We start from the raw sequence: 13,099 nt of genomic DNA, 5'->3' as shown, positions 1-13,099 counted from the left end.
TTCCCCTCACCCTCCCTCTCATTCTCTCTCTCCCGGTCTTCCCTCTATTCTCTTTCCCTCTCTCCACCTGCTATACTTTCTCCAAAGCTGAATGCATGCACAATTTAAATGGAGAGAGGCTTTAGGTCACCTACAGTGAATTACCATTAACGGCCAACTACTTTTGTTGATGTGGTTGAAGGCAATTCCTATAGTGTAGGCAATTCCTATAGTGTAGACAATTCCTATAGTGTAGGCAATTCCTAGTGTGTAGGCAATTCCTAGTGCGTAGGCAATTCCTAGTGTGTTCATTGCAATTTCAAGAGTGTGCGTGATTGGTCCAATGTAAATCCCCCAAAAGAGCAAATTAAATCATGTGAAAAATCATAAAATCAGTGTGTAGAATCATGGCCCACCTCCCAGCGTCAGTCTCTTTGAAGATCCCGTCCTGATTGGGGCAGAGCTCACAGCTGGGCGTGACTCCGTTCTTGCAGGCATCACAGAACCACGGTTCCGTGGAGTTCTCCGAGGCAGAACTCATGATGGAATCACTCTCCCCGTCCACTCCATAGCAACCTGGAACACATGTAGAACGTCTGTCAGTCACATCGTCAGAGGTGCTTTCAATAATGCTGATTGGTAGCTGACAACAGTTAACATATTCCATTAGCTTTTACGTTTGCCGCGAACATTGAATGACTAATTATCATGCATCTATCATGCAATAGCTCTATCAGAGTAAGGGTTGCAGAATCCATTACATTGTCTAACAACAAGGTGGTGGATCCTCTTAAAAGGTGTGAAGGCTGAGTCACACCTAGGACCGAGAAGACCAGAGAACAGTGCCCTGACAAGCACACAACGTGTCAACTTTCTGTTTACTTGTTTCCCCTAAAACCTCCAGAGAGCTTTCAATCTACTCTAAAACTTTATACTCCAGCGTTCTAAGAGGGAATATTTGATCATATTGTCGAGGCCTCAGACTAAGAGAGAGAGAAGCCACACGCAAAGCACGTTAATATTTTTTACAGGGTTGCCAAAACAATTACTTTCGTTGATGCGGTTTCTATGGCTGCTATTACACTGGCCAAACGTGGTCCGCGCTACAAATGAGGGCAGCAATCAGCCTCTCTGCCTTCCATTGGAGAGATAACACACTGGCTCCTAATTCAGTCACCCAGCCTCCAGGCTCTCTGAGCGATGGGAGACTCACAAATCAAACTCTCAATGTTGTACATGCTCTGCATGCTTGTCACTCTGGACCACACTCGGGAATCAGTCGAGTCTGACGACCAACCGACGGCAAACATTGAGAAGCCACACCAGACGGCAATGTTTATTCAGTTGTATGTTGTTTTTTCTCTCAGTGCATACATGTCCTCTATATGTGCGCTCTGATTTTGACCATTTCCATCACGGTGAACAGATATGTTAGAGTGGCTTGAAAACGATGTTTGTCTGTGTGGAAAATAGGCGGGTTAAATAGGGTACTGCCGTATCCAGGTTGTCATTGTAAATAATAGTTTGTTCTTAATTAACTGACTTGCCTAGTTAAATAAAGGTTACATTTACAGCTGGTTTATTTATGACCTGTTCAGGAAGTCCAAGTCAGAATTACATCAATCAAGTCAGGATCACATCAATCAAGTCCTGATTATTTCAATAGGGCAATTAGTACACAGCTGGAGCTTCATCCTGACCTCCAAACCACGATCTCTGCCTCACATTTAACTACAACAAACTACAATAAATGTCCTTTCTCAATGATTCCCCCCACAGTATGTAGGCAAGGGCAAGAGGCTAAGTCCCCAGGTGCTCCAATATAGCTCAAGGTTTATTTTCTTTAAAAAAAAAAGATATTACTGAAAATACTGCTGGCAACAGTTGGGTGCTTAATAGTGATTGGTGCTTTGAACCAAGGGAACCGGGAGCTGTGAACGATCACCACGCTGGTTTTACCGGCTTACGGCTGAACCGTCGCCGCAAATCTCCGATGTTCCTTTTGAACCGAGATACAAAGCTGGAAGCACTAAGCCATGGGGTGCTGGCTAATGTGAGCTAAGCTGACCAAAAGTGATGACTACGGGGTAGCTTCATAATCCTCCAAGTGAAGATTATCCTTGTCACAAATGACGAGCTTGGCAGTTAAAGAGGTTATAGGGGGTAGGGTATAGTGTTGACTAAATCAAGAGAAGAAGAAGTCATTTGAATTGTATTACGGTTTTATAGTGAATGAAGGTCTGACTGGGTATATGGTGCTGCTGAGGAAGGAAGGACGCGGTCGTGCTTACAAGACATTAGGTGTTAACATTTAAGTGTGAATATGAGTGTGTGTGTGGTTCTGAATCTCCATCTGTTCTAATATGAAGATGAGTGTTTTTCTTTTCCCCAGGATCAAACTAATAGGCACACATCATATTGGTGAGAGAGTAATCAGTTATTTTGACAGTGCATAGATGGGTTCCTATTTTCATGTTGGCAGCGATGTCACACTAATCATCTCTTTACGGTTCTCAACACACCCAACATAATGTCCATCTCTGCCTCCTCCTGAAAGTGAGGTGGAGAGAGTACACCTACACACCTGTCAGAGCAGCGCCATTGAATTCAGTTCATTGTTATCGATGCTGCTTCAGTGTTACCTGTTCCATCATTACATCTCATTTAGATTTCAGACACAAATGATTTCAGATGGAAGTCGAACAAATCAATATTGTTTGAATATTTGGAGAAATGTACATAATAGCTGTCTCTTCATACATGCAGTTAAATAATTGTTTAATCAATTCAATAAACTAATATCCTGTGTAAAAACAACTCAATAAACTAATATCCTGTGTAAAAACAACTCAATAAACTAATATCCTGTGTAAAAACAACTCAATAAACTAATATCCCGTGTAAAAACAGGTCTGAAAAGAGGTTTTAGTCAAATGTCCTATATTCTAATCTCTATCTCCAGTTTCATCTATTCACTCTGTGGCTACCTGTCAAAATATTTTCTTTTCTCCCCCCCAGAAATAAAAACTCCAACATCCAGCGTTTTCAAGATGGATGCTCTTAGATTCGTTCAATTCAATTTCTCCCTCAATGGTAACACTTTCGATTCCAAGATTAAGTGGACCTATTCAAAAGCACTCATATAAGCAGAGCCGATGTGCAGAATGAGGCATGACAACACCCACACACACAGAGCCCAGATCTCACTAAATAACACCAATTACATATGATGTAATTGACGGTTTTCATGACAGATGTGTGTGTGTTTTCAGATGGAATGAGCAGAAAACAACTGCCAGCTGTCTTCCTCTAAATCACCAGCACTGAATTAAAACTCCATATTAAGATGGAGAACAATCTCTCAAAACATGACTTTATTCTGCTCCTTTTTAAAAACAATGCAATCATTCTCATGGCCAGTATACCATAGAATAAATCATTTCCTCGTTATGGGGGAGAAAAACCACAAGGCTGCTACGGCTTGATAGCGTGTTCATTTCAATTCGACTTTCTAAACCTGTTTTGAAAGGAAGACAGAGAGAGGGAGAGCGAAAGACAGAGAGGGAGAGAAAGAGTGGAGTAATTCAATAATAAGTATAATTCAATGTTCTCGTCTGACAAAGGCCTGATAATGGATTACAACGCTATTTCTAAAATGAAAATGAACTGTCAATAAGCAGCTTCACAATGCTTTGTTTTCTTCTATGGGTCCCATTCATTCATTCATCTGCACTTCTCCTCTAGGTTTGAATTCATCTGCAAACACTGGATATAAACACAATACCAGCTTAATGTGTTGTGGATCACTGTGATATTTACTATGAATTTGAGAGTGGTTAGGCCACATTTCTCCAGCCTCATTATAGAAAATCAAGTGGCAGGGCTGGCGTTTTGTCATTATTTTATTAAGGCGTGGGCCTTTAAATGCATTTCAGGGGCTTCGGGAGCTGCCCTTGTGGCACTAAGGTTTCTGCAGTTAGTTGAAACAGCATGAGGGAAAACATGGTTTTTAACCTTGAGCTGAGCTCTTAACCCACATGAATGTGATAATTACCCTGGTGTATAACAGGAGATACGGAGGATGTACAGAAGGCATCTCACTGCCATGGATAAGGCCATATGTCTGCTAAGCACTTCCTGAACCTCATCTAAGGCAAGGCTGCCTTCAAAATGGCACAGAGGAACAACAAGACCGGGTATTGACAATGCTAAAGCTACTAGGCCTATACTTCAAACAGTACGAAGGGTAGGTTCTTTACAGTTCTGTAACAGACTAAACGATGTCATATGAAATGGACCACGAGTTGAATGTAATGCAATACAAAGGGAACGAGGTGCCATTTCAGACGCAGCCATACACTAGCACCCTTACAGTGAAGGGGGATAGAAGGAAACAGTGTATGATTTGTGCCTGTGTCATCTGCTGGTACTACAGTATGACACACGCCAGACCAGTTAGTCACACATTGGCGTTGTCCATCGCAGCGACAACAAAAAACAGCCCTCCTAAACATAGTTTCCTACTGAATATGCATTTAAACAAATGAGCCCAAACAGTAGCGCCTAAATGAATTAAGCACATTTGAGAAAATAATTAACTTTACGGTCCAGAACTCGTTAGGGAGCCGAGTGAAATCAATAGCACAGGGATTTAATTGGTGGTAGAATGATGTATGTCCCAAATGGCACCCTATTCCTTATTAGTGCACTACTTTTGACCAGAGCCCTATGTAGGGAATAGGGTGCCATTTGGGATGCAAGCAAGGTCTATTAATGACAATGTCATGTTCTTATATTAGGGGAGAGCATTTTAACAGCCACACTGGATACCAGCACACTGCTGAAACAGGAAAACTGCAAAACAAAAATGACTAGAAATTGTAAAGGGACATAAAAACAATCAAGAAGTGACTGTCTTCTCTACTGAAAAGCTAGAAGGAGCATTTATGCTTGAGAGAAAGAAAGAGACACAGAGAGAGAGACAGAGAGAGAGACAGAGACAGGGAGAAAGAATCCAAGCTTTTTTTAATGGTGATGCAGTTAATGATGTCTGTGATCATTCAACACACAGAGATACACACTAGCCCATGCTAATCAAAAGCAGCTAGTCTGCAGGTTCCAGGGCTGTGACAGCCAGTTGTCCATACAGACACAGCCTGTATCTATCTGAGCCTCTGCTGTGCTCACCAAGGCTTTTGAACTTTCTCCCCCTCCCTCTCTGCACTGGACTTCCTGCATCTTCTCCTTTCATCCATCGTTCCTTTCCTCTGGTCCAAGGAGGAGAGTGTCTGTCTGAACGAGGGAATGTGTAGTGCTCCGGAAAGGAGAACAAAGAGTTCTGGAGTCAAGCAGAGAGACGAGGTGGTCGGACGACTCAACCAAGCTGCAGATAATGACAGCTCATCTCTCATCTCTTCCTCACGATCACTCCCTCGTTTTCTCTCTCCCCTTCCTGTTACAATCCCTTGTTCTCCCTCCACCCTCACTCTCTTATTTTCTCAGAATAGTGAGTCAGGGACATCATAAAGAGCACTGTGCCTCTAAAGCCCAGAGGAGGATGGAGGATAACCCAGCACCTTTTGACCCCAAAACTATGAGCTAAACATGAGCTAGTTGGAGCCAAAAAGGCTAACAGAACAATCCATGCATAGCTTTAGCATCCAGCATCCTCTCCTCCTCCCACTACAGTTGAAACTCCTGAGTTGGCAAAACGCCAGCTCACGCTCTTCTCATCAGTGTGGGTAGGGCACTGGGCACAGAATCTGTAGAAAGGCCCTGGCTATTCCTCAGTTTCCCATTTCATGCCAGCATTATCCCATGCATATGACAGGTTCTGCCTTGACGTGTGTGTGTGTGTGTGTGTGTGTGTGTGTGTGTGTGTGTGTGTGTGTGTGTGTGTGTGTGTGTGTGTGTGTGTGTGTGTGTGTGTGTGTGTGTGTGTGTGTGTGTGTGTGTGTGTGTGTGTGTGTGTGTGTGTGTGTGTGTGTGTGTGTGGGGGGGGTCAACTTTCTGAGCTGCTGCGCAGAGCTGCAGGTGGGCAGTTGTGACATGGAGGCAACCGTGTGGGCCAACCATCTCCTGAATTAACCAACCTCCCTCTCCGTCAGGGTGCCTGGCACTGTGGTGCTGCTGGCTCTCGAGTGGGGGGGCCTGTGTGTGTCTCTAAGAAATGGCTTGCGAGGGAGGGGCAGTGCTCAGTATGGAACAGCTGTCTGTTCAGTCAGGGGGTGGCCACAACACTCCTACCTGCCAGCCTCTCTCCACCACGGGAGGAGAAAATGCCTCAGTGAGGCTAATGAAGGAGAAAGAGTTCCTACTTGTCACTTTCTTGCTCTTCTACAGTCCTCCAACCTCTATGCATGTCTTACTGTGCCTTTTCTACAGTCCTCCCACTCCCTTTATCTCTCTCTTTCAAAACGTGCATCCTCTCCATCTCTCATTGCAACAGAAAGAAAAGGAAAGCTTGTAATACAAGCCGTTTTCCTGATGCGTGCAATTCTGATGAAATACATGTCATAATACCTGGAGAGAGTCTGCTTGGTGGTTGGCATCAACTGTAATTGAGCAAGACATTAGAAATAAATGGAACCAAATAATTAGATGCTGCATGTTAGTAAAAGCAAAAAAACATTTGTAGTCTTACATTTTCTTATGGAGCACAACTTGTTCTGTGGCACTGTCGAATAGTAGAACAAGAATATGCAGTGTTTGACCAAGCACCTATTAACACAGGGAGGGAGAGATAAGTGTGTGTCTATGTGTGAGGTGTGTGTTGTGTTGGGCGGAGAGAGAGCGTGGGGGGGCACTTGAAAGACCCTCTGATTTAGTGCTGCCAATGGCCATGGCGTGTGCGTGCCAGCATGTGTGCCTGCATGCATTCCATTTGTAGGTGCTTTAAAATCAGTAAAACATCTGCAAATAAATAAATAAATAAAGTGATCGTAATTGAAAATTAGCGCTGTCACATTGATTCAGTGGTGTGCATGGGCAGCGTTACCACGCCTGTCCAGAGGAGAAGGCCACATCTAACAGACGATTTAAGGAGCCATTGATTTTGTTTCCAACCAGTCAGAGGGAGACACAATGAGCTAATAATGCTAGATGAAGAGGAAGAGGGTTAGTCTGTTAGTTCCCCAGCCAGGGCTGTATGGGGAGAACGCACTTCTGGTTTGCTGGTTTCCCTGCTATGTTTATGTGTGGGGTGGACAGTGAAGTGGTGATTATTTAGTGTTTGTTTCTGGTTGTGGGTATATGGAACATGCAACCAAAACCCAACCTGGCACCCAAACACCGGCTCATTTTTAAATCTCTGCCTTACAGAAAAAACACAAACCTTCTGACCCAAACCTGAACAGCTACCAAGGTAGTACTGGCCCTTCTGAACAGCTGTGTTTCTGACCTGTGCTTACCGTAGAAGTAAAATAGGAAAAGGCTACATATCTCTTACCTTCGTGTACGGTCACACCACAGTTGTCACACTGGATGATCTCGTCAGCGTCCTCGCTGTTGTCTCCCAGACACACGCAGCAGATCAGAATGTGTTCCATCCTCTGGGCCGCCACGCTCCACGTCTGGGCACGCTCCAGTAGGGCATCCTGGGTAGACAGGAAGTGGGAGACAGTAAAGTTTCAGTAAAACCATTATCAATGCACCCTTATACACTATATTGCGGCTGTTGTACACATGTTCTGTTTTTAACTAGGTGGAATGTATAGGTCTCTAAAATGTCTTAATCTCCGTGTTAGAATGTAATACACTGTTACATGTGATTCTAATATGTTTGTATACAACGGACCGTAAAAAATTAAGTTTCCAGCCTCTGCAAACAAAGTTCCTCCAAGTCCTAAATCTAAAGCCTATCACAATCTCCCCTCTCATCTGACCACAGATCGTTATTGATAGACAGTAGTAGGCTAAATCTCATTCACACGGATGGACTCTAAGCTAAGTGGATTAGCCTAACACAAAGCTGTATCGCTCTAGCAGTCTCTGTGGTTCTCTCACCAATCTCCTCATTGGATTATATGATAACTCTGTGGCACATAGCAACATAGTGTTGGGCTGGCTAACACACTGGATCCAATGAAGGGATCAGAGAGTTATATAAACTTCTCTAACAACGTTCACGACTACATGATACGCCTAAATGCTGAGGGCGTGAGGCAGTTTGCGAACAACAAAGTGTGATACAGAGGACATAAAGTTGTGTTTACCTTGTTGCTCTTTCCCTGTGACATGCTGTCATTGGTCAGCTCCTTGTCAAACACACTGCTGTTTATCACTTTCTTCTTGGGTTTCTTCACCTCTTTATCACCGTCGATACTGCTCCCTTCTTCCTTCTCATCTTCATCATCACCACCATCGTCATCCTCATTGTCATCATCATCATCACTACCGCTCCCTCTGTCGTCATCTTCCTCCTCCTCTCCCTCGCTTCCTCCTCTCTGAGCGGCCGCCGTCTTGGCTTTCTTCTTGCCGGAGGTGGGCCTCCAGTCGTTGTCGTCTTCGCTGTCGTAGTCGTCCATCTCGTTGAGCTCTTCCACGGTGGTAAAGTCCAGCATGGGGCGTTTACGACGCAGGTTCCACTTCTTGGGCTCCTGTGTGGCGGCCGTCCTCCGCATTACCACTACTGCATTACCACTACCCACATTACCACGACCTGGATCAAGGTTCAAGGGTTTCTATTTTTCACGTTTATAAAAATATTATTATTTCAAAACATGAATGTAACAAAAACATTTTAAAACATAGCCTACCTGTGCCACTCCCGCTTCCTCCACTCCCAGCCTCTGTGTCCGAGGCCTTCTCCTCTCTCCGCCGTCGGCCCCTGGGCACCCCTGATTGAGCAGGGTCTTTAGTGGTGGTGGTGCTAGTGTCAGAGGATGGCTGCTCCTCCTTGGTCCTCTCCTCTTCCTCTGTGGGGGTGTCGCCGCCTGTCAGCTCCTTGGTCTGTTCCTCACCGTCCGTTGCAGAGCCAATGTTGTACGAGTTGCTATCGTTGTCAGAGTCCTCAGCAACACTCTCCTCCTTGGACCCCTCCTCATCACTCCCAATGGCACTACCCTCTGACCCTAGAACAGAGGAGAGAAGGACAGAGGGAATGTTCAACATGGAGTATGAATGACGGCATGTTCAACATGAAGTATGAATGAGGGTATGTTCAACATGGAGTATGAATGACGGCATGTTCAACATGAAGTATGAATGAGGGTATGTTCAACATGGAGTATGAATGACGGCATGTTCAACATGAAGTATGAATGAGGGTATGTTCAACATGGAGTATGAATGAGGGTATGTTCAACATGGAGTATGAATGAGGGTATGTTCAACATGGAGTATGAATGAAAGCATGTCTGCTGTCTTAATCTCTTGTTTGTATTAAGACACTTTAAATATAGATGAACATGATCAAATCATGTTGCTAAGTGATAAAAACAAAGTTGAATTCAGCTCTCTAACGATATATCATGTAGTCTAATCTGCAATGCAGATTAGCAATGCAGATTAACAAGAGCTGTTGGATTTCAAAGTGTCAGGTGACAGGTCCAGAGTCCAACACTTCAAAACCACAGAGCCCAGGAGGTTCACGGTACTGTAGAATCTCATTATCAGCTTCTGGCCTCAGTGTGTGTGTTTCAGATAGGGTGGATGAAGACCTCAGGGCCAACAGAGTGATAAATCCAGCCCAGGCAGAGTGGCAGGCCCAAGATCGCCTGGCCACAGCCTCTCTAGATCATACCGAGTCAGTGAGAAACACCGCTCTACAAGGTCACTACAAGACACAGACAAGCAGGTGTCATTTAAAGCTATTCAAGCCACAGCTAAATAGAGCCTTCATGACTATGAGTAGTCCATGATGGCCAACTTCTAAAAGGATACACAAGCAAATAGCAACAAACAACAATAGAAATCCTTGCCTTGCTTTTGGGTACATTTCAAGTTGGTTTGAATAATTAATTCTGAGCTCCATCTTTCTCCTCTCCAGTTCTATCTGAACTGACAGAAGAACATAACAGGAATGAACTGAGTGTGTGGGGGAAGAAAGGGTGTAATTTACAGGGGGAGTGGATGGAAGAGGACCCCCACTGCGGTTTAGTTACCTGAGGCATCTGCATCTCCCACTTCGAAATCACTGTCGTCTGAGCTGTCATAATCTAAGGCGTCCAGCAGAGAGGCAGCCAAAGGCTTCACCTGCCTGCGCTTCGACTCACGGTCCACTGGGAAGAGGAGAAGAACAGAGAAGATTCAGTGCCATGGTAGAGAAGAGCTGGGAAGAGGAGAAGAACAGAGAAGATTCAGTGCCATGGTAGAGAAGTACCACCACCTTCATCGTTAAAGCCAGGCCTTTTAATGTACTGAGTGTTGCAAGTATAAATCATGATTACAAATCAACAAACCAAATCAACAATGAATTGCATTTTGCTGCAAATTTTCATCTGCCATTGCCTTCCTTTGTTATTTTATACTGATCAAAAGTCATGTTGCAGTAATTGCCATGATCTCGGTATCAGACATATAATATGAATATAGGCTAGCCTATGCAAGCAGGTGTCGTGGTGTTGATAATCATAGCAATGCACATAACTAACTAGTCACAATGATAGTGGCTGTGGTGGTTGAGACAAGAGTAAAGTACATGTTGCTATGCAGGCATCACAGCTTGACCTGCAGGGATATGGCTAGCTAAACTAGCTAGCTAGCTGGCTAGCATTATCCATTCAATTATGGGAACAATGCTAGCAATGCTAACTAACGTTAGCTGGCTTTCGGGACCACACGTTTTGACAAATAATGGAAATACATAGCTATTAGTTACAACTGTAACATTAGAGGAATTGCTCGTCCAGTAACAATGTTGCTAACATTAGCTAGCTCAGTAGATAACTATTGTTTACAAATTGGCTAGTTAGCTAAACAGCATTCAACTGTCAGACTAGCTAGACGGCTAGACAGCTAGCTAGCAATGACTCGACCCGCTAGTAGTATTTATTCCATTATCTTCAGAAAATAAAACAAATTGTGTGCTCCTCTGCATAAAAGCATACTACTTTCTTTTGTCAATTATTCCTTATATTGAAAATATCACTCACTTTATCCGTTTTCTCGTTTTTACTTGATTGAACAATGGCACAAAGAACGCCTCCTCAAAACATGTTATGTGCACAACGTTAGCCACAAGAAGTGGTGACGTTCCGCACAAAGTGATGTTGTAACCATGGTAACCGTCGAACGGTGTCTGATTATGAAGAAAGTTTGTGTAAATTATCGAGGATGGAGTATGATGAGATAACACAAATGATAGTTTTTTTTTAAAATGGCATTTGACCCAGATAATGACATGACATAAGCCCATGACCCTCAATAGTCATGAAAAAATATGTTCAACATTGTAGGCAGTATTTTCTTTGACAGGATCAAATACACCTCTGAGTCCCAGTGATGTTACTGTAAGCCAAAGTCCTGCCAATATGTCACATTGGCACCAGAATTCTGTCTGTCAAAACCAGATCTGATAGAACCAAAACCAACATATCTTTATCTGGGTTAAGCAGAATGTTGTGGGGAAACAAATACTACAACTCCCATGTACCCTCTTCTTCACTAACCTTATTAACTGACATTCATATTAACTTCTGAATGATTATTTCTGAGTTGATGGTGAGTAGGTAGAGAAACACCTCTCTGAGCAAGTCTTCCTGAAGGCTTTTCTTTTTATGTTGATGTACCATATATGACTGTGTTGGTGATGGTTAGTTAGATGCATATTATACTAAACAAAAATATAAACACAACATGGGACAATTTCAAAGATTTTACTGAGTTACAGTTCATAAAAGGAAATCAGTCAATTAAAATAAATGTATTAGGCCCTAATCTATGGATTTCACATAACTGAGAATACAGATATGCCTCTGCTGGTCAAAGATACCTTTAAAAAAGTAGGGGCGTGGATCAGAAAACCAGTCAGTATCTGGTGTGACCACCATTTTCCACATGCAGCGCGACACACCTTCGCATAGAGTTGATCAGGCTGTTGATTGTGGCCTGTGGAATGTTGTCCCACTCCTCTTCAATGGCTGTGAGAAGTTGCTGGATATTGGCAGTAACTGAAACACGCTGTCGACACGTCGATCCAGAGCATCCCAAATATGCTCAATGGGTGACATGTCTGGTGAGTACACAGGCCATGGAAGAACTGGGATATTTTCAGCTTGCAGGAATTGTGTACAGAACCTTGCGACATGGTATAACGATACAGACCCAGATGCAGACACGGGAGCCAGATGGTTCGAGTCTCTGATATTTATTATAATCCTACCATACCCTTATCTGTAGACAGGCAAAATATCTTAAACAGGTCGGAGTCCAGCAGATACAGAATGGCAGGCAAGCTCGAGGTCAGGGCAGGCAGAATGGTCAGGCAGGCGGGCTCAGAGTCAGGGCAGGCAAGGGTCAAAACTGGAAGGACTAGAAAAATGTCAATAAGGAAAAAGCAAGAGCACAGAAAACCACACTGGTTGACTTGACAAGACAAGACGAACTGGCAATAGACAAACAGAGAACACAGGAATGAATACCCAGAGACTATTGGGGAAAAGAGTTGACACCTGGAGATGGGTGGAGACAATCACAAAGACAGGTGACACATGCGACCGTGCATTATTATTTCATGCTGAAAAATGAGGTGATGGCGACGGATGAATGGCACGACAATGGGCCTCAGGATCTTGTCATGGTATCTCTGTGCATTCAAATGGCCATTGATAAAATACAATTGTGTTCATTGTCCATAGCTTATGCCTGCCCATACCATGACCCCACTGCCACCATGAGGTACTTTGTTCACAACGTTGACATCAGCAAACCGCCTGCCCACACAACGGCATACACGTGGTCTGCGTTTATGATGCCGGTTGGACGTACTGCCAAATTCTCTAAAACAACGTTGAAGGCAGCATACAGTAGAGAAAATAGCATTCAATTCTCTGACATTCCTGCAGTCAGCATGCCATTTGCACACTCCCTCAAATTTATTTTTCATTTGTTTGTCTTTTTTTTGCGTGGTAGATCAGCTTTAATTTTGCAGATATATTGTGACTTCCATCAATGTAATTGT

General features: G+C 43.6%; 1 protein-coding gene across 13 annotated transcripts in view; it reads right to left on the bottom strand.

The window, feature by feature from the left end:
* Positions 1-11,154, bottom strand: part of LOC129844739 (PHD finger protein 14-like) — a 71,887-nt gene extending 60,733 nt beyond the window's left edge. For all 13 annotated transcript variants that reach the window (XM_055912806.1, XM_055912809.1, XM_055912805.1 and 10 more), the window contains exons 1-6: positions 11,073-11,154; positions 10,083-10,199; positions 8,736-9,050; positions 8,193-8,638; positions 7,427-7,574; positions 396-555 (exon numbers count right to left, since the gene is read on the bottom strand). In XM_055912806.1, the coding sequence (XP_055768781.1) occupies positions 396-555; positions 7,427-7,574; positions 8,193-8,638; positions 8,736-9,050; positions 10,083-10,199; position 11,073 (1,187 nt within the window). In that variant the 5' untranslated portion in view covers positions 11,074-11,154. The remainder of the gene's footprint in view (positions 1-395; positions 556-7,426; positions 7,575-8,192; positions 8,639-8,735; positions 9,051-10,082; positions 10,200-11,072) is intronic.
* Positions 11,155-13,099: the final 1,945 nt, after the last annotated feature.

The sequence above is a fragment of the Salvelinus fontinalis genome, unplaced genomic scaffold, assembly GCF_029448725.1.
Source record: "Salvelinus fontinalis isolate EN_2023a unplaced genomic scaffold, ASM2944872v1 scaffold_0218, whole genome shotgun sequence".
Taxonomy (NCBI): domain Eukaryota; kingdom Metazoa; phylum Chordata; class Actinopteri; order Salmoniformes; family Salmonidae; genus Salvelinus; species Salvelinus fontinalis.
This window is presented reverse-complemented; position numbering and strand designations above follow the sequence as displayed.